The 22,885-nt window shown below is 38.6% G+C and overlaps 1 protein-coding gene across 2 annotated transcripts in view; it reads left to right on the top strand.

The window, feature by feature from the left end:
• LOC106648844 (MOXD1 homolog 2) overlaps window positions 1-13,983 on the top strand; it is a 135,095-nt gene extending 121,112 nt beyond the window's left edge. For both annotated transcript variants that reach the window (XM_014365969.1, XM_014365967.2), the window contains exons 4-9: window positions 4,861-5,073; window positions 7,824-7,910; window positions 9,075-9,254; window positions 11,859-12,311; window positions 12,516-12,706; window positions 12,898-13,983. In XM_014365969.1, the coding sequence (XP_014221455.1) occupies window positions 4,861-5,073; window positions 7,824-7,910; window positions 9,075-9,254; window positions 11,859-12,311; window positions 12,516-12,706; window positions 12,898-13,351 (1,578 nt within the window). In that variant the 3' untranslated portion in view covers window positions 13,352-13,983. The remainder of the gene's footprint in view (window positions 1-4,860; window positions 5,074-7,823; window positions 7,911-9,074; window positions 9,255-11,858; window positions 12,312-12,515; window positions 12,707-12,897) is intronic.
• The last annotated feature ends 8,902 nt before the right edge of the window (window positions 13,984-22,885 follow it).

Here is a 22,885-nt window from a genome sequence, read left to right as displayed (position 1 = left end):
TAAAATTTTGGTTTTGGGTCTTTTTTACCATGTACTATAACATACCAAAAGCGCGTCAAGATCGGTGACATACGAGCGCAGGTTTATTTAAAAAATTCTGAGCCTTACCCATATATATACTCGCACGCACGTAGTCAATAACAAATCAGGGATTTGGATCTAAGCCAAGACTCGATTTCCTCGCTCGGCTCCTTTTCAGCCTTGCCCATTGGCAGCATCCATACATACGTTCATAGCGCATACATATAACGTACGGATATCGAAATAAGATCAAAGGCCAAGATCTTTCTCTCTCTCTCTCCCTCACGAAGATGCGCATCTTCATATCTGGCTACGATATATGTTGCTGTACGATTCTGCACCTATAACGTGACTCTCTTGCGATCGATTTGCGACGTAGATTATGCTCTCACACTCTTGAATGTGCAGCAGACACACATATGCATCGCAAGTACACACTCGCGCCGTTGCTCGGGTGAGTTTGGCTCCTCTTATGCGAGATGCAGATCTACTGACTGAATCGAAATGGGAGTAATTTACCGTTTCCAATGCTAGCTTCTTTCCTTCGATTTACATATGTCGACTGCATACATGTGTGTCTGCATGAACTCGCATTTGTATATAATATATTTGTGTAAGTGCTCGAGAGAGTACCTATGTATATAAAATTTAAATAAATGACGAAAAGAGCTGAGAAATATGTGTGCTGTGCGATTACGATGATGTGTGTGCATGTGTGTGTGAGTGTGTGTCTACTGCCTGTGCACACATAGATACATATAGCCACCGCTACACGTTACTTTATAAGTATGCATGCGCGCATGGAAATTGGTTTTCTGTTGGCGAGGGAAAAATTTCATTTTGAAGATGAGTTTAGATATTCATTTCTCTTGTTGAGAATAGCTTGTGTACCGTGCGAGCTGCGCTTCAGTGTGAGTGCTTACACAATATACGTATATATAAAAAACACACGCAGTTCGCGCAACTGGGAAATGAAATAAAGGATATTGAGAATAAAAGTATACGCGAGCGCGCGAGCTGCGATACGATAGCGCGTGCGTTTGTGTATCTATATATCTACGCACACGGGCTCTCGAGCGTGCGTGTGTGTATATACGCGTTATGCAAACGAGCCGTCCGATCGACTGCAATTTCATCGGCACGCATGCACCTATATGGTAGTGACTAACCGCGCAATGAACCGCGCAGCGGAGAGCGAGAAACTCACGCGCACGCGGCGTTTACCTGTAGGCATATGAATCTATTGTTCAAGCTCTTAGAAATTTTGATTGAAAAAAAATTTCTGTGCATATTGTGTGTGTGTGTATGTGTGCGAGCGTATCGATGCACATACGTAAGCAGGTGCTTACAATACAGCAACTGTATATGCGTACATATAGATATAGACACACGTACACGAGACGGAGACGGAGATCGTTACTCGACTCAACCTTTCACATATAGCATGTACGCGTGGATCAGCGAGAAGTCGAGATCGCTCGGTGAAATTTGCCAAGAATTTGCCTCGATAATTTGTACTATACGACGAATCACAAGGGGGTGCAAACGGTACATAAGCCTGTATATGCAGGAATAATCAGCTCTATCCACCTACGCATACACAGAGCCAAATTTCATCATTACTCATTATGCTTCAACGCAGTAAAAGTTTCGAGAGTAGTAGCGGCTCGAAGAAACGGATTCTCGCAATTAGTTGAAAGGCGCATTAAAGCGACAAAAGAAGCAGCCAGTACAGTAAGAAAGAAAGAGAGAGAGAGAAAGAGAGTTTAATTAAAAAAGAAGGTGGGACGAGCAGCAGGGTCGACGCGGGGACGTTTGACGACGACGATGAGGTGAAAGAAGAGGGGTAAAGGAGCTGGCAGGGTGATAGAGATAGAGGGAGAGGTAGATGGAAGCTAGAAAGCTTCAAGTTTTCCTCGGCCTTATCGTCCATATAATCAGAGACTATTTACGGGTTAAATTCATCGACCTCGCTCTCTACTCTCATAGCTTGAGCCGTGCAATATAGTCGGCTATCGGCTACACGTACACTCGAGGGCTATCGCAGCGTTGTGTGCGCGCTGATGCTTTCTTCAAGACTACACCCGCAAGAGAGCTTTTGTCATCGATCCGGGGCCGCCAGCGTCGTCGCACGCGCGTACCCAGCGACCTACGTACCGCTGGCGTCGAACGTCGAACTCGAGTCGACAACTGCGCATGCATATATCTGTGTGTGCGTGCGTGTGTGTGTGTGTGTCTGAGTATATGTGTCTATAGCAACATCCACTACAACGATTATTAATGCACTTTTTTCTGTTCCGTTCGTATGATTTATTAATAATGTTAACTATAATGATAATGACTAACCTATGTTACATGCATGCACATAAGTTAATTCATGTACACTAATATACGCCGCGCGTTCACTAATATTTTTTCGTGTGATTCCAAGTCCATGTGAATTTTGAAATCGCCAAGAAAAATTTAATCAAGTCGATAATAAAATAGGCTGAGAATCGGAGAAGAAAGTAAAAAAATTTGGAAAAATATTTTTTACAGCTGCACAGCTACATGTGGTTTTATTAACTCATGCACAAGCACAAAGAGAGCAACAGAAAACACATACGTATAAATACGATGGGGGTGGCGAGGGTTGGGTCGATTGGATTGGCTATATTCGCGTACTGCACACATACCAACTTACACACTTACACGGAAGTACACACGGAGCTCCCATCTAATTTCGACGTATCATTATGACCACTAGCCGCGATAAATCCAACTGTACCTACGGAGTTGCTACAAATGAAAAAGAAAGGGCATTTTCGCTTCGTACACTCTTGCCAAGTATATATACGTACATGGCTCAAGAGCGGATGAAAAAATCGAACGAAAGGAAAGAAAGGAAGAATCCGTGATTGCAAAGAGCTTTTTCGCATTGTTCATCTTCATTATTTCCCATTTTTCCACATTGCTGATAAAATTTTGCGCTGCTGCTTCTCCTAGGTGCAGTGAAAAGCTTTCATTATATACCTATATGTGTAAGTACATTCGGCCTTATAAATGCCCGCCAGATTACACGCGCCCGCGCTCGCAAGTACGATGGTTTTAATAAAAAAAATTATTTTTTCACCCTCTACATGCTTGCAATCTGGCATTGAAAATTTTATATCAAAAGATTGCGTCTCGCTAAAGCTAAACTCTATCTCGCCACCCCAACTCTGTAATGCTAATGAATTTAATTCAGCGAAAGGAAGAATTTCTTTCTGCATAATTAACATTCAAATTTTTCTTATTAAATGCATAACAAAAGAATTAAACACTTAAATTTATTTTATTAATTGGCTACTAACTCATCGATTCTTTCAAATTACCATTGGAACATTGCAGTTTTATTTATTTTTGTTCCTAAAGTTATAACAAGCTATCCAAATCTCCTGTAAAGGTCTCCTGTGTTTTAAAAAATGCATCTTCTTAACTCTTGAACATAGCTTTTATATATATTTTTTTGACAATAACTTTTGGATCGTAGATTTCGACAGACATGTTATACCATAAATCTCTTCTTGTTCGTATGTCATTGCCAAAATGTTTATAGAATTGCAGTTTTTACTGAAAAAAGACGAGAGCTTTGACGCCGGCTATTAGCGCATGAAGAGTCGGGAATGAAATTGTCCTGTGCACTTGAACAAAAAAGCAGCATAATTGTCTGGCTGAATGAATTTTTTCCATTGCAATGACTCCAAGGCAATTTTTCATTCTTCCTACGATTTAAAAAAATCAGAGAGAATTCCTCCACTCGTATTTCGGGATATTTTATTTGATTCAGAAATTAATATTATAAATTCTTTAAGCGACCTCTTTTTTTAGATAGATTTATATACGTTAAAATTTTCGTTTGTTGACTGGATGAAAAGGAACAAAGAGGAATTGGGTCAGGAGTTTGCTTGATTTGACTTATCTGTCCACGTTTCTAAAGAAACTAATTATGCAAACTAGTGAAGAGAAGAATAGCCACTGAATTCAATTTTCAGGGCTTATACGTCCATACGACATATAGTCGCAAAGATCCTAAACTGCGCTTAATTTGCATTGAACTTAACTAAATAAGGCGCTTTATATCCTTATATTGAATCGAGCAGGCGTATATATACGTACGTCCCGTTTTTCCTCTCTTCTCTCCTTCGCGCGTTAATACACCCTTGAACTGCAATTACTTACGCATGCACTCGGGCTTAATTACCCAACTGCAGTAGCAGGCGCGTTATTAACTATTCGAGAATCATCTCTCGTTTATTTTTTTTCCTCCTCCTGCAGCGCTGCATTGTGTAATTATGGCGTGCAAAATCGCATTATACGTCCAGTAGCCGTGTAGTTGAAAATATATTCCTCGTTTTATCTCTTCATTGAAAAATCCCCTGGCCAGTATAAAGGTACAGAGTAAATTATTTTTCCTGAACAGTATGCGTCCTGGAAACGGGCTCGATTTTTATTTCCAATATTTCTATCGCATAATTTGCTTAGATGTACGGCAGATCATTTACACAAAAATTAATTTAAAAAACCGCAACTAGCTTCTTTCTAAAAATTTTGTTTATATTTCAATTTTTCTGTATAAACGCTAATGGTAATTAAATGAGAAATTATTAAAAGTAAAAAAGGTAAAAAAAATTGGAAATTCAATCAAGATTATAAATATGTAAATAAAATTATCCTGCTACACGTGGTTCAAAAATTTGTTTTAGCCTATCAAAGAGCTTCCTCTAGGAGGAGGCAAAAAGAGCAAACTCTAGTTTAAGAAAGAAGCAAAATGCAACATCATTGTCACTAACCACATCCTCGTTTTTCTCTATTTTACAGAACGATACGCTGCAGGTTGTATGGCAATACCACGTGGACGAGCCAGCATCGGCAGCCGGCGTACTTCCGGCTGACGGAGCAGTCAAGGGTATGCGTCCACTCTATCTCGTTCAACGTGATGTCGAGCCACGCCGAATCAGCCACCAGGGCACTAATGCTCGCAATATTGAGCCGGAGCCCATTTTGCATACCTGGGAGCTGCTAAATGCACAGGTAAGCTTTTAGAGTTTTTTAAATCATTTGCATATTCGAAAACAGCTTCGTTCGCAAGAGCAACAAATAAGTGCGAGAGAAAATGTTATTACGATTTTAAAGATCGATAGTTATAACTCACATACGTAATGTCCAAGTTCAATTAATGATGTTCAATGAACCGAAAAAATTGCACCCTCGATTAATCAATCAAACGTCTCTAATTGTATACGTCTCTGTCATAATTAATATTAAATCGATCATATATACAATAACTCGAGCTTTTATTACATTGTATGATTGAACATTCATGTTAATGTTCAACGCTTCCAGAAACAGTGCATTCAAGCATCAAACAAAGAGAATTAAAGACCCTTTTAATTAGCTTCTGATTCTATGAATGATCACTCCATAATATCAACCAAAAACGTCGTGAACTGAAAAGCTTAGAACATTTTTTTGACGTATCGTACTGCATTACAATCCTTTTACGTAATATATTTCTATTAAATTTCTATCAAATTCTGCACCATTGTTTCTAAAAATCAAGTCAATTATCCCTATGAATTTCTTAATATCAATAGCAACGGAGGCCACGTGCTTTAAGATCAAAATTTTTTAAACTTATTTCATCTCTTGAAAATTCTCAATATATGTGCAAGGACACGTCTTGGTTATTTTCTTTATAAATTGGATTGTGCAAACTCAACTCAAAGGTTCCACATATAAATTCTATTCCATTCCCTTGGATTTACAGGGGCATGAAGTATTCATTGACATAAACTATTTCTTTCTCGATACTGTTAAAAATGGGGTGAAATAACTTTAAAATTTAAATCTGAAACTGCGACTTTAGATCACATTAAATAGACTGACGTTTTTGCCAATTAGATAAGTTAAAAATTTTCTATCGTTGCCGCAATAAGTTGCGCAAAGAATTAAAGATCGTAAATTATCGAAAATTATAAATTATAATTTTATATGTGTATAATCGCGTTGAGAGTCAAATTAAATGTGATTAGTTGAAAAACATTGATTCATAGTCAGCACGTATTAAACACATCATCGTTATTAAAGTTCTGAAAAAGCTGTATCATCTGTACGTCTGAATAACTCGCAGAAGGCTTAAATTCGGCGATTTTTATTTCACTTATCCAGATATTTTTTTGTGGGTCAAGTTTTTCGATTGCGTCATAACGCTCGACTCAAGCAGTCGGTCCCTTAATTGAAAGGCGAACGCGCAATGCCTCAGCTTAATGAGTTGTAGAGCACTTTTAAAATATAAATACGATGGCATAACATATAGTATGCACCAACCATGTATTTATGCGTTGGTAAGTTATTGACATTTTTTATCGTAATATGTGACGTGAATATTATCCCGATGAGACAAAGTTTTTTAAATTAATATTATAACTATTCTCGATGATTTTCAAATAGCCATGATCACCATCAATCTTTGCTCACATTTTTTATCCTCAGCATGAATGTTATGCAACCTCCTGCAGTATTTGCACAGCTATTTTTTTTCCTTTTTTTTCCAAGTTTTTCATTTCGTAAGGAGAAGGAAAAATATGAAGCGTCTTACCAATTTATGTCCGATAGGTACAGTACAATGATGCAAAATACCACGCGTTTCTGGTTAATATAAACGTAAAAGCTGCGCAAAAAGACTGTAATTTCCGCGTGATATACTTTATATATATATGTATAAAATATATAGAAAAGATAGAGGCGGACCAGGACGCTAATGAACGAATAGTTTTTATGCTAGCAATGCAGCGTGAGCCTGAATTTATCACCATCATAAATTCGACGCTTCGCAGCCTGAGCACAATGCAGCATTTGGCCAACCGATAAAAATCCGCCCTCGCATCCGTGGAGGTATAACTCGAGCGCCGCGTGGACGCGCCACGCAGAGAAAATTTACTTCGAGTTCGCGATACGTAATAACAGATTTTATTAGAACTGACAAAAGTCAAGTTGATGTAAAATATTTTTCCAAAATCGTCGTGAGAAGTACAATTAAGAGCTCCCCACCGAGGCGAGCAAGGGACTTTTACAACGGCCAGATTTACAAGAGATGGCGAGCGCGACCCAAAGCGATAAAAAGAGTTGCAGAAACGCAGAGGTCGCGGATTTGAGCAAATGCAAGAGTTGTAGGTTTATAGGCACGTGAGGTACCTAGGCTCGCGTCCGATGCAGCCGGTCGCGTGGGAAGGGCCCGCGGCCAGGTCCGATCGTTTTTTCGTGTTATTGTTTCACGAGCCCAATTGAGCTGGACTGCTAAGTATAGAAGAGGAGAAGCAGAAGAGAAGAAGAAGAGGACGGGAAAGAGAGCTGGTGCGTCGGTGGGGTAATGAGGATCGGCTGATGTAATTGGATTTACTCGCGTTGTTGCTGCAGCCCGTAGTGTACGTAATGGGGCGTTTTTGCGCCCGTCCACAATCTATATACGCGTACTACTCGCAGCCGCAGTGCACCATGTGCGCGCCCTCTCGGGCTTCGGCTGCTCGATAGAAAGCGAGAGCATGAGAATTTTCCGTGGGCTATTGTTGCGTAGAATTATTATTTCACCAAGTATTTCGGGCCAAGTGTGCATTAAAATTTTTAAGTACATCTCAGCCGGACGCCCGCTCGAATAAACTTTCGCATGAGGTTTTTTGCTCGAGCACGACAGCTGAACGTTTTTGCGCCGTCACGTGCATTAAACGCGTGCAATTTTGCTTCGAGACTTTGCTATAATTGTTTCGTCATTATTCTTTTCGCAGGTCCGCTTGCCAATGGATCAGGACACGCTGCTGCAGTGTCGTGTGTTCAGCTTACCCAAGATTCTGCGCAAGCACCACGTCATCAGGGTAAGTGTTTCTCTCGATATTTTCTCTTATATGATTATATCGGCAAGGAAAAAATCGTTGAAAACCTTCGATACCATAAATAAGAAAGTATAGCCTTTAAATGCGATCGCTACTCGCCAATGGGCATATGATTGACAATTAAAGTTTCCAATTTACCGGTTTATTGGAAAAGTTGTATCTCGGTCATCGGGCTGATTTTTCTTTTTTAAAGTCATAACACAGCAAGTATCACGTACTTAGCTATTCATTGGTCTTTTTGTCACAAGCCGCGCGCGTACGCCGGTATATCACGTAACTGCTTTTTCAGTCTGTTTATATTAGCTCGTTAAATTCGGTTTCGTGGCTGCGTTTATATATACGTACAGTCGGAGATCGTTAATTAAATGGAAAATGCCTTGAAATCGAGAATAAATAACGACGAATTTTCGCATCATTATTTGTATACCATGGGATCCGCGCACTCTATATAAATCGACGCGAATTAATCGAACCGAATTCGCCTCTCTCGTGTTATTACGGGACACAAATTAAATTTGAGAACACACGCGTATACGTATATATACTCGGATAATGATGAATGTAGACGATGAATGCACTTTTCATAATTCACGTGTGAGTTACATATTTACACTCAATACAGACAGCGCGGCATACTCGCATTATATCCAATAACCAAAACTCTCGACTCGAGTTATCTCGATCGCGAGAGTAGCGAGTTGAATCGATATAAATGATTCACCGTGTGTATATTGGCAATATGTGCAAACACAAATTTTATGGCTTATAAAATTCCAAAATGCTAGCTACCATCCATTCTAATTATTAGAGAAAAGAAATTTCACTTTACATTCGGTATGCTACCGCTTGTAAATCCCACGATTCAACGGAAAATCAAATGGCCGCGCACAACTAGCATATGTGATCTATGGCCGCTGCAATAGCGGCACCTATCGAATGTATTTGCGCGGGTGAATTTTTCGTCTACGAGATCAGAGTACATATACATACATGAATATAAATAATGCATGCGCGTAAGATGCAGCAGAATAGAGCGTGCCCTTACGATGTGTTGCCTTTTTGCGTCTCATTAGCATATAGGCGCTTACGCGTATAAATTTGTGAATTGGAAATTATATTGGTTTGTTTTGCCCGTGTCTGTTGCAGTACGAGCCCGTTATTCAAGGCGGCCTGGAGTACCTTCACCACATGACCCTGTACGAGTGTCGCGGTGACGAGGCCAAGCTCATCGAGGCTAAGAAAACCAACGGCACTAGCTGCTCGGGCACCGACTGGCTGCACGCCCAATGCAATACCATCGCTGCAACCTGGAATCTTGGTTCGGAGGTCAGTATCACGTCTCCTGTATATACTTGCACTTTATTTACATAAGCCTCTACATGCGCTCACATTTACATTTATTTTCCTCCTGCTCCTTTTTCTCCTTTTACGATCCTTCTTCTTGGTTCTCTTATTATCCTGCCTGCACGATTTAGTTCACGCGCGACAGAAATTTTTTTCAGCTACTTTTGCCAGCTTCGCTCGTGCCCCATGCACCGTATCGAAAGGCTTTGTAATTAGTTCGATTTCCAAGCGTACATGAGAAAGTCGGACGTAGGTGGTCTGTACCCCGTGGAACACGATACACGCAAAACGATGTGACTCGCTTGACCAGGTCACTGGGATTTTATTATTGTCATTTATATAGGCTTGGGAGTTAGGGCAAAGCTTAATTAAATTTTTTTTTGTAATCGCTTCGATGGACATGGTTCAATTGAAATAAGTCTTTCGTTCAATGTTTGTAATTTAAATATTTAATCCCTCGAACATGTTTTATCAACATCCTGTAACTGACTCGAATAAGCATATTCTCAAAACGGAAAAAAAGCTTATACCGGGACTCGAAGCTTTCACGCCGCGTGTACTTATATATTCCTCACTTTTTTCCGTAAATTTTTTCCGAGCTGAAAATTCTTATCAAATGAGCTGCAGTCGCACATACGAATTAGGTCGTCCGGGAGATGAAACATTACTCGCGCTCGCTCGCGAAAGACGTACCTTATTGCCGGCTCGAGGTCCGAGCTCACGATGAAAGAGAGTATCCCGCTTATGTAAAGCTCGGCCTGTGCCCAAGCACGCGAGTGATATCATCCTTCATTCAATACTGCATTATACTCCGGTCACAAGTTAACACTCTCGAGTTTATCCGTTTTTGTCTTTGCCCAGGCTCTGACACACGGAAAACGTATACGCGCGTATAATGCATGCTGTGCTTTGACTCGAGCCGTACATCGCCGCAAATTTTCGTGCTTTCCTACGTGACGTTTCTTTTTTTTTCTTTCAAACATACATGTGCATCTTTCTTTCGTTCATTCGCGTTGCGAAAAGTCCTTCAAACAATTTTTTGAGAACGTTTGACGGATCGCCTCTTTTTCATGCGTCTGATAGTACATACATCCAGGCGAATGTATACAGCGGTGCGTTGTAGCGAACAGCAACTTTTTTCTTTCAACAGACTGCAGGTATGAAAGCGTATCGTATAATTTAAAGTATGACATCACTGAAAAGCATTAAACTTTCGTCTATTCACTAGTTCGGGACTCGTTTCTTTTTTCTTTCTCTCTCGGCGAAGAAACACTGCTTGCTCCGTATGTTGCACGCACGTGTTACATACGACGCACAGAAATTTTTTATATTTCGCATGTATAATGCGATGAGACGCCCGCACGAGCTCGAACTTGTCTCTCTTTTTGCGCACTTGCAAAGAGTACTTTACCGACGCGCTAATAACTCTTGTCGCTCGTGCGGAACTTCAGCGTGCATACACGAACAAAATTATTCCTTATAATAAGGTATACCGTCCGTAAAAAACCTTATCATCCGTACTATTTCGTCGCGTCTATGCACTGGGCGCGCGGATTTCCGTGTTTATAAGCAAGCAGAGAAAATGAAAAGAGAGAAAGACAGAGAAAGGGAATGAGAGAGATAGCTTGGGAGCAAAACTTTGGTTAGCCATGCGATAATCCTTCTCGCGTCGCAATGCATACCAATGTAAGCAGAGAAAAAAAAACCGTTCGGAGAAACGTGAGCTCCGTGCGAAGCCCTTGTCGTGTTTTTGCCCTGCTACGGTCGCATCTCTACGATCGCTTTTCGAGATTTCTCTATCTATATATTCTGATTCTGATACTGCTGTTGCTGCTACTGCATTGATTAAGTCGGGTCAGTATATTAGGAACGCCTTCAGACTCCTACTCCGCAAGCCGAAACTTTTCGATCTCGGTAGCTCACTACCTAACTCTTCTACTATACTCACCTAACAATAATATTCATTAGTTATAAAAAATACGTATAGTTTACTCATAATACAAGCAGATTATATACATATTAATGTATAATTATGTGCATTTTTTTCTGTCTCAATATACTATACTGCCGGCCAAGCGAGTAAGAAATAAAACTCGAGTGATGTGATGATAAAATAATCGGTGTGGCAAAGATGTACCTGCTGCAGCTTTGAAGAATTCAGCTTATTATAGTTATTGAGGCGGGGTGCTACTGCGTATTATCTTATAATCTTTTTTTGTTCTTGTTTGCCTTCTTATTTCTGAGCATGAATGTGAAACAGATTTATACCTTCGATTGATGATTTTTTTCAAATTGAAATTCATCACTACTGCATTAATTTAATTATCACAGAGAATCATATTGCGTAAACTAAATTGCATGGCGTACGAATAAAATGTACCCGCTACTGGTGTAGAGCAGGAGAAAAGAGAAGCGGAGTATATAAAGACCACCCAGATTCACATGTCCATCTCATTCTTTATATAAGTGTACTTGTGATTTGCTTGAGAGTGTACGCGTGTGTTGTGTGTAGGAGAGCACGATCAAATCTCTTGTAAAAAAAACAATAAAAGCAAAACGCAACGTTTCCACTCTTGTGTTTCACAGGGCTTCAATTATCCTCCGGAGGCCGGCTACGCTCTCGATCCATACATGGGTCCTCGCTTCTACATGTTGGAGACGCACTACTCGAATCCGGAGCTCGACGCCTTCGTCACTGACAGCTCGGGCATGAGGCTCACGTACACGGACAAGCTGCGCACCCACGACGCCGGCGTGCTGAGCGTCGGCATCGATCCTAATTGGCGTCACATCATACCACCCGGCCAGCCGGAGGTCATATCGGAGGGTCACTGCATAGCCGACTGCACCGGCGAGACTGTGCCCGAGAGCGGCGTCAACGTATTCGCCGTCATCATGCACACCCACCAGCTCGGCAAAAAAGTCCGGCTCAGGCAAATCAGAGGTGGCAAGGAGCTGCCACCGATCGCTTCCGATTCCAGCTACGATCCGAGCTATCAAGAGTACAGAAGACTCCAACGACCCGTCAGGGTGATGCCGGTAAGTTCTTTTAAATCTAATAAAATATTCTTATCTCGTTCTATCGATATATTTACTATACTTGTTGGCGCCAAAAATTTCAACATTATTGTGAAACGTGAAATTCGAAACATAAATGAATAAAAAACTAATAACAGTGTGTATGTAGTCGATGTGCAGTACTAAAATTGGCCTCGTGTCTTGTTTGTTTTCGTGTTGTTACAGGGCGACCACTTGATAGCCGAGTGCACCTACTCCTCACAGACAAGGCAGACCATTACGCTGGGTGGCCTTACTACGAAGGAAGAGACTTGCCTTGTGTCCGCATTATATTACCCGAGGATCGATCTGTCGCTATGTTACTCTCTGCCTGCACTGCCCACAGTCCTCCATAGCCTTGGCATCGACAAACTCGAGTGAGTACACTTGCACATCTTTGTAAATTCAATTTCTATATACGTTACTCTGCTGGCTGTGGCTTTAGCATTGATCGCCCTGGATTTCCTCTAGTCCGATCGATGCAATAATGCAACTGCTGGGATATATGAGAACAATATTATAGCGAACACGATTTATTGATGAAAACGTCATTTTCTTGTAATTGCAGAGGTCCAAGCCCATTGAAGATCATCTCGCCCCCAGAGCTGAAAGGTATGACGCTGGAAGAGCGCCTGGTCACCTACGACTGGGAGCGCAACTTCGCGACGTTCGCCGAAGCGATGCGCACCGGCACATTCAAGCCCCTCTGTCTGAGCACGAAGGGAGCGATACTGCCGGAACCGTCGAAGGAGTCGAGTTACCCGAGGATATTGCGGCCGTACGAGGACCCGAAGGTGCCGTGCACCAGGAAACCTCAGCGCAACAAGCTGTCGATGCTGCTGTCGGAGGACGGCGAGATAGGCGGCAGCGAGGAGTCGAACGCCGTAGAACGAGGACAGTTGGTGAGGAACAAAGTGTCGCGGAGCAGCTTCTCTTCGGCGGCGAGCCGGACGCACTCGTCGATGTCGAGCTTGTCTCTGGCGTTGCTGCTGCTTACGACGATCGTCGCCGCGCTCAGGTGAAATCATCGTCTCCAGTATTAAGAGACGTTTTACCCGATATAAACGGATCGCCGCTCGTTGTTCATTACTTTGTCGATTATTGAGCTTTCCTTTGATTAATTCATTGCGATGTCGATAAATCGATTATTGAGTTGTACATTTTGTTGACTACTGGCTAGTAATATAAAAACGCAGTATGCACAAAAAAGTGCGTGCGCTTGTATTTTATAAATATTCGTTGAAAGAGAACAAAACTATTTAGAAACGTTCGTGAATACCTTCTTGAAGCGCGAGAATTATCGAATGAGACTATCGAGACTTGAGAACTGCCCTAGCACCGCTGATTCGCCATGCTATATTGTATACACCATATACAAAGCGCTCTAATGACCAACTGCCAGAAATGTGAAACATATTTTTCCAAACGTTCTTTTTACATACAGACATATGCGGTTCTCTCGTTCGCTCCAACTAGTAAAAGAATTGATCGATCGAAGCGGTATAAACATCGAGCAGAACTTTTACTTGGATGATAACGTGCGTATGATGTAATTCCTACGTCGTTCTGTATAGTTGTTCCAATTTTACAATCAAATTAATAAACAAAAATTAATGCAAATATATAAATAATATCAAGATTAAAAATAAATGCGGTTAATATTATTAATGATTTTATTAACATATTATTATTAATTCAAATCGATTCGCGAAACAAATTATGAATTATGTTTATATATTTATTATTATTATTTTTTAATTATATTTCTCTTTTGTAAAAGAGAAAAAGTCACCTGTAATTATTATTTGAAGGCGATGTAAAATCAGTCGTTTCATCATTTGCTTTTACTCAAGTTTGATAATTGCTTGGCAACATAAATAAGAGCTCAGATACTTAATGCGTTTATCGTATTGTAACTTCTTATCTAAAAAAACTTATGCACACGTGTGAATTATAATTCAAATTTTGCTTAAACTAAAAACAACTAAAAATACCAATTGTTTGTGGTAATATGCAAGAAAGGAGATAAGAAGCAACGCATTAGAAAGCTGACGGCTACTTCAAACTTGAGTAAGATAAATGATTTAGACTTAACGTTGTTGATAAACTATGTATTTTACTCGCGTAGTGAGCGATTTATATATAAAAAAATGACGGTGATATGAATAGAACAATCATGAAAGTGTCGCGCACTAGTAACACTTACTAAGTTAAAGAAAGCATGCAAACTGTGTAGCAAGGAAAAGCGTAAAATTTACATTTACAAGAAAAGTCATTGTATAGATGTAGTTGAGGGATGGATTTTCACTGGACAAGAACCACGCGCAAGTCGTGATGATCAGTAATTCGAAAAATATCCGTAACAGTAGGTTCCAATACTGTACGTTACATTTAAGATTCCATTGGTTCCAACTTGAAAATTACGAACTAATGCTTCCAAAGCTTAAAAATATCAATATTGTTATTTTTTATGAAATAATAAGAACTAGAAAATTACATAAAATGACCTGTGGGGATGGGACATCCGAGAGCAGACATCCTTCATTACAATGCACCAATGGTGCTGATGTACTTAAATAGTTCAAAGAGTCAAGAGGTTAATTAGTTTTGTTTCAAATATGAATCTCTCTAGCTTGTAAAAGCTCTTATCATCTAACTTACTGCCGACGATATTTCCATCAAATTTTCAATTACACTTCGAAACTTTCTCATAAAAAAGTTCAAAAGTCAGCTTCATAAATTCCCCGAAATTCATCCCATCTTCTTTGCAACTTTTTCGATCTCTCTCCCTCTCTTTCTCGAAGGAATTCAAAAGAGTAAGAAAGATAGTCATTCTCTTTTGCAGCGTGCCGATCATGAAAGATATCCAATTTTCGACTTGTACGACTGGCTTGATTCGCCGCCACGAATCACTCTTTTTTCATTTCCTCGCACACTTGGCGCTTTTTGGAACTCGTAACACACATATCAGTCCGTGAAAAGTCAAAGAAGAAAATGAAGAAGAATGAAAAGAAAGAATTGTATGTCGCGCACTAGCGTTGTTTGGAAACGAGCGTATATAAAGATCCGAGGTAATGTGAACGCGGCCCGAGTTACACGTATGTACTATTGGCACGTAGGACAATTAATCGATTATAAGAGTGAAAGAATCCAGCGTTCCAATTGGAGCTTTTCTTCCCTCGACCACCATTGAAGTAAATATTGTCTTTTCTTTGTACAAAAGACGCTGTGCAAGAAAACGATCGTGAAAAGAGATCATTTCAAGTGATGTAATATTATGTATACTTGTAGAGTAGAATGGATATTCCGAATTGAGGAATGACTTTTTTGAGGATAGATAAATTATTGTTGGTAATTATTTTGTGAAACATAGCCTCGTGAAAAATAACAGAGTCGATTTCATCGACATGGGAGCTCAAAAAACGCTTATTTATAACTAGCGCGAAGCGAATATTCAAAGTGAAACAAACGTTAAGCATGAATGTGAGTATTAAATTGCAAGAATGAGACTAAAATGCGTATGAATGAGTGTAAATAACGAAAATTAACGAGAGAAAATAAATACTCTGTATATATAGTCGTATTATATAGATAACATGCGATTCGTGATAGTAAATCGTAGGTAAAGTCCACACATTTTTTCAACTGTTCTATTTCTTTTACCTTCTTGTTGTAAGTACTTTAATACATCACAATAACATACACGTTTCATCGATGTATATTTTTGCCAATCTTCTTTTTTCATTCAACTAAGTAAACGAGCACGATTGTCTCGATAAAATTAGGTGAAACTTCGTTTTAACTATATAAAACCAACAGACTTAGAAAATATATTACGTGTGTATGTTATATAAAAAAATATATATGTACCGGCCCATTCTGTCCTTCCACGGAAACAGATCCTAGATTTGTACTGACCTAAATAGCAAAAATAAAAACCTATGTAAACGGAGTAAAAGGAGTCGAACAAATGAAAATTAACGTTGTGCATTGTTAAGCGTTAATGAAATTAATGAAGATGATAAGTGTACTCGATAAATGCTATACTATCATCTAAACTGTAATAAATTGTATTATATTTTATATATAAATATAAATATGTAAATGTTTTTCTATAATTGAAACAGAGCACTCATTTAAAATACCTCTCAACCTTACATCCTTACATTCCATTAATTTTTACGTTATTTTATGGCCATAATCGCGAATTGAAAAGTTGCAGCCTTAAAACAAAAGTAACATGAAATACATTTGAACTACTTTTTGAACACATTTGAAAACTTATAAATATTTCCAAGTTTCACGGCGAATGCTACACGTTTCAAGACTTCCCTCAGAAATCAAGAATCCTCTAAATCAAGTGAGTATTTCAGGGATTACTTACTATTTACAGCTATGAATACTGTCCAGTGGAAAAACCTTTTTACAAAACCAAATAGTTTCAATGCTTTGAAAAGTTGCCGGATTTATGAATAGTTCATATTTCATACATACAAAGTCGACGCAGCGCAAAAGCGCTCGTGTTCCGATCAGCTCTTACGGAGCGATAAAGCCGCAGGCTTCACGCAAAACCCTTTCTATCGTTGGGCTCGCTCTGGCAATGAATATAAGGATGGCGTACGTATGCAATTTTTACGTGCGGCTTGAACTCCTATGTGACGCACGTATGTGCATGGGTACACTTGCTATTCCACGTACATACGCGCACGCATGTAGCTGCGCGGCGCGCAATTAATGTTTTTAAAACGTAACCAAACTCAAAGAGAAATTAGCATTACGCGCACGCTTGCTGCTGCTACCACAACTATTGTAGGCTCCGGCAATATTATGAACATACGCGCACATGTGTACGTGACGCGTTGCGTAATATCTTAGGTATACACCGCGTAAAAGTGATCTATAAAATCTAGCTGACATGTATGATCAACTGCAAATTGACTTCTTAATTTATTCAACGAAATTTTATTATTCATTTGCTTGTATCCGAGTGCAGCACGCGGAGCCAAGAGATACACCTAGGGGAGATACGAGGGTATAAGGAGAAAGCCCCGTTCGTTATGTGTGCATGCATATCCTAAGAAAAGACGCGTAAGCGCAGAGACAGTGACACGCGTCCAGATCATTCGAGGGATAAAGTTTCGATCGCTTCAGACGATAAAACTGCCTTGCAGCGGGATAAGTTCAAGCTCGTGAGAGCAATTAGAAACCGACTGTCTTGAGGTGTGCACGGTAGCTCAGACCTGACGGACGTTTTATTTTCAAAATATATCCTGAGGCTTGGCTCTTTTGTTCAGCTATTTTACTATAGCTGTTAGCGCTGTAAAACGTTCATGAGGCCAGAGCGACACCGAACTAAACTGGTCGCCGCAAACGTCACCGAGATTGAATCATTAACGGCGTTGAAACTGTATGACAATTGCAATTTTAATGATATTAACTGTACACTATCTTATTTTTCTGTTCATTCCTCAATAGAATATTTCTAACGTTAAGATTTTCTATACCGCTGTTTAATGAATTTAATCAATGTAAAAAGAATGCTCCAGCAAAGACCTCATAAATGAAACTTTTACAGAATATAAATTAGTTAAAGTAATTTTGAAAACGTCCATCCCTTTAAATGATGATAATCCCTCTTGGCGATGTCGTCAAATGTAAAGCTGAATCCCTCCCTCGTTTGGTATTCGATCGACGCATCGTTGGGAGCGATCAAGCGCTATAAACACATCTTCTCCACGAGATCGTCATCGGCAGCAGCAGCAGCAGCAAATGCAGAGGCAGCTCGAACCCCGTGCAAATTTGCATCCAACGCGTCAAGTACAGCTCGCAAGTGTCGTAACTATATACGTATAGAAATAATCTATGAAGCTCATTTGCATGCAAATTTCAAATATGCGTCTCGCGCGCTGTCTTGATGGACCCTCGCCGATCGCTGCTTCTGCTATTTCTGCCTATATACACACATGAGACATGCACACGTGCGTGTAAATTGTAACTATACACGCGTGGCGGGCTTCTCGTCGAATAGCTGTTGCTGGCAGTTTACCCTCGCCCGCGCACATGCACACACGTTAACTCGCGCGCAGGCTTCTCGTTCGTCTTCGTCCGCACAACCAGAACTGATGTAGATTATATCGCCAAGGCGAAACACATCTAACTTCCAATCCATTAATGAGTAAGTTTCTCCTCGTAGCAGTAACAGCACCACCAAAGAGTTTGCTCAACTTGCTCTCCCTCACCCTCTCCATCTCTCTCTCTCTCTCTCTCTCTCTCTCTCACACGCGCGCATTCGAGTTCGTCCCTCATTTTCTATATACAACGTTTGCGTCCACTTGGTTAAGCTTTGTAAAGGGCATTATGAACGCGACTAAATGTCCAATCAAACTTTCTATATATCCCAAGATGAACGTGGTAAGAGTTGCAGCTCTGTGACAAATGAAAAAAATAGCGACTAAGATATCCTAGGCTATATAACACAAATATTTAAACATATTGAGTCGATTTGATCTCCATAGTAATTCCTTTGCCAACAACTAAATTTGGTCTGGTATTTTATACTTATCTACCAGTATTACTCGAAAAGTTTTCAGAAATTTCTGGATTATTTATTGAGGACTCATAAAAGTAAATTTTTTTCGCCTCTTTCAAAATTTGTTAATTCGTTTGAATTGTAATATATTGATGGATAAAATAATATTCTATGTGAAAAACACCAATCGAAACTAGATGTCACTTGGACTGTACGAGAGGATTTTTCTTTCAGCACCATGTCCTAAAATATTACCACGCTGACGCTAATTTTAATCTTTTTTCAGGATTTTTTAAAAAGGGTGGTAAAAGGGTAGGGAAAATCATGTTTTTCCAATTGAACTTTAATTAAAATTAATATAATTCTTAAAAAGGAATTCCAGTGCTTATTGGATTTAATTAACCATAAAAAACTTCATTATTATGTGACAATAGACTAAAAAAAAATTTCAGGATATTGGTGATCTGCATCCTACGTGGTCTCCTTGTAAGTATAGGAAGCTTCATTATTATGTACCTGGAGATCTTACTACGTCACCAAGAACTGAAGTGATCTCCTTGTTAGCCAAATTTTTCCGTCATTGCGAACTATAAATTCTACCGAAAAGTCAATAAGTTTTTAAAAATATTTTTGGTCTATACGTACTTCATATCAATATGTATGCAAATATACGTACGTAAATGGATTTATTGGAACTTGCGAAACATTGGTGTAGATAATCCATTGCATACAGACACACATTATCGCCGAACTCATAATAACTTATCTACTGCCAATTATCGAAAGGCTGTCCTCGCTTGCGCTCGACGACGCGTTCATACTACAAAATCAATTGTTAAAACTCAATTGGAGAAAGTTCGATTGGCGCGAGCGAGCGTGCCTCGTTTTACTTATTATTATTTTTCAATTTTTTGTCCTCGCGTTGCGCGCAATTCGATAGATTCATGAATATTTATCGAGGCATTACTCTTCTAATTGATACTATTCTGCAATGATAATCTGTTCATTAGTGAGACATGTGCAAGGATTAAGAAATCTTTATTTTGTCGTCAATATGATAGAGCTTGAATTATCAATAAAACATTGAAGCGAAGATGCAATTTAGCTATACCTTAATTGAATTTCGTTGAAAAAATCGTAAGTAATTATGTTTACAGTCTCATTGAGACTTGACCTTCGCAGTATCATAGATGTATGAATAACTTTTGGGATAATATTACACAGGTTTATTAATTTAATCACATTAAATATTTTAAGGTAAATTTTTACATTATAATTATTTACATGCCATGTACTGCTATTATAATAATCGTGTACTCTCGTAACACTTGATAAGCAAAGACTAATTAAAAACATCGCTAGCTATTAAATAATTTCGCTTCGTCGATTAATTATACCACTGGCATTTAATTTTTATTGCCTTTCTTTCTCGAATGACCGCACGAGGCAGTATTTGGTGCTTTGGAAAACAGAGGACACTTTTACAATGCGAAGCAGCCCGTGCTTGTACAGCATCGATTATATTATTATGTACTAGTTGAGAGCGTGTCAATTAAGCAGCATAATGTACGAGAATCATAATGCTCAAAATTTTTGAGTACGTGCTGCGTATCAAAAATGAAAAAATAATGCTCAAAATGCAAATAAATTCCCAAAAAAACACAGATTTTGAAGATTTTCTACAAAAATCATAAAGTAATAAGTATATGAGCAATTCCGGAATTTAGTTTCGAATTTTCTGATTAAAAACGGAACGATTTTTTTTCGTTGGACGCATACTACGAACATTGGGTATTGTTCTTGCAGGTCCTAGGAAGCTAAAAAAATGCGTGAACATGAGATTTAAAGACAGGTAATTTTTTTCTGGCTACTTTTGTGTTTTAGGGCCCGAAAAGTCATGTTTTCGCGTAAATACGACAATTCACTCAATTTCTAAGTGACTGAAAAAGTATCAAAACTCATTTAAAAAAAGTGACTGACTATACTCCATTCGATAGGAAATTTTCTCAGCTTTCCGATGGTGATATCAGATTTTTCGATACATAGCATATTCTCCGAGAAAATAATCACCAAACATGCCGAGCTAAATATCTTGAAAAAATCGTACGGAAAAATAGCTTTTTATGGTTTCTTTTTTAATTTTTTTCTTATGAAATTGAAATATTTTCGAAAATCTGATAATACCATCGGAAAGATAAGGAAGTTTCCTAACGAAAGCATATCTTCATTTATTTTTTCCGTCGAATTATGAGCGAGTTTTGATTGTAGCGAGCCGCTAAACACTGAAAACTTCGCGACCGTGATTAAATCAGCTCGAGAACAGAAAACAGCGAACACAGTATAAGAAATTCGCTTGTATATCATTGTATTCCGACGGAAAAAATAAATGAAGATATACTTTCGATAGGAAACTCCCTCAGCTTTCCGATGGTAGTATCAGATTTTCGAAAATATTTCAATTTCATAAGAAAAAATAAAAAAGAAACCATAAAAAGCTATTTTTCTGTACTGATTTTTTCAAGATATTTAGCTCGGCATGTTTGGTGATGATTTTCTCGGAGAATATGCAATGTATCAAAAAATCTGATATCACCATCGGAAAGCCGAGAAAATTTTCTATCGAATGGAGTAGTCAGTCACTTTTTTTAAATGAGTTTTGATACTTTTTCAGCCACTTAGAAATTGAGTGAATTGTCGTATTTACGCGAAAACATGACTTTTCGGGCCCTAAAACACAAAAGTAGCCAGAAAAAAATTACCTATCTTTAAATCTCATGTTCACGCATTTTTTTAGCTTCCTAGGACCTTCAAAAACAATACCCAATGTTCATAGTAAGCATCCAACGAAAAAAAATTGTTCCGGTTTTAATCAGAAAATTCGAAACTAAATTCCGGAATTGCTCATATAATTGCTTTCTCATAGAGGAAGATTTGTGACGGACCGATTTTCGTCTTTCATAACTAATAATCGTAGAGTACTTTTACATATATATTCTTAAACTAGATCGAATTGCTGACACATGTCTGTATGTGTGCGTGTGTTGGGATGTGTGCAGTGATATCTCGATGACCGTAGTTCGTATCCTTATTGTAGATGTCTTATTTTATTTGTTTTGATGTAAGGAAGAAGCCAAAACATCATTTTTAGTTCTGCGTTAAGTATTTAAAAAGTTATGAGGGATTTTCGAGAAAAAAAAATTTTTTTTTCATATTTTTTTAGTTTTGTCATATTTGTTCTAAAACAAACTGGTTTTTTTTTTAATAAAAGTAATACTTTATTTAAGGAAGAGCTTTTAACATTTGATTTAAGATAAAAAGTGTAAAAATTCACCGTAAGTTTAAAAAGTTACGTTTTTAAAATGAAATTTGGTTTTTATGATTTTTTCTCTCGGTTTGTGTTGTTTCGTATTCAAAATTTATGATGTGTCAAAACATTGTTTATGGATGGATTAAGGCGGAAGCCAGAAAGTTTGACTTAGTGATAAACGAAAAAAAAAATTTTTTTTTCTGGGGAAAATTTATTTTTTCTTTCTTTTTCGTATCGTTTGGTTGAGAAATAATTTATGATTGAAACTGTTTTGTGAACAAATTAGAAAAGGTGATATTAATATTTCCAATAGCCCGCGAAAAACAAACAAGTCCCAGAGTACGTGTAATTAGTGTCCGAGGCGAAGCCGAGGCCGATAAACACGTGCTCTGGGGCTTTCTTTTTTCGCGACATCGGCCTTATACTATTATTCATACACAGTGGCTCGAAAATCGCTCTTTCCGCTTTGAGCAGCGGCAGGGAAGTAGTCACTTTCGGGCCGCTGGTATGAAAATTATTTTTTTTTTTTTGGGGAACTACTTTAATTGTTACGTCATCGTGAAAATAATTCGATAAAAATTATATATCAAAGAATAGAAGAACATTGGCAATTGATTACACAACAGAAATAATTTATGATTGAAATTGTTTTGTGAACAAATTAGAAATGATTAAATTAATATTTTCAAATTATTTTTAAGTTAAAAAAAAGTATGAGGA

This window comes from Trichogramma pretiosum, unplaced genomic scaffold (genome assembly GCF_000599845.2).
Source record: "Trichogramma pretiosum strain Unisexual culture from Peru unplaced genomic scaffold, Tpre_2.0 scaffold33, whole genome shotgun sequence".
In the NCBI taxonomy this organism is placed as follows: Eukaryota; Metazoa; Arthropoda; class Insecta; order Hymenoptera; family Trichogrammatidae; genus Trichogramma; species Trichogramma pretiosum.
This window is presented reverse-complemented; position numbering and strand designations above follow the sequence as displayed.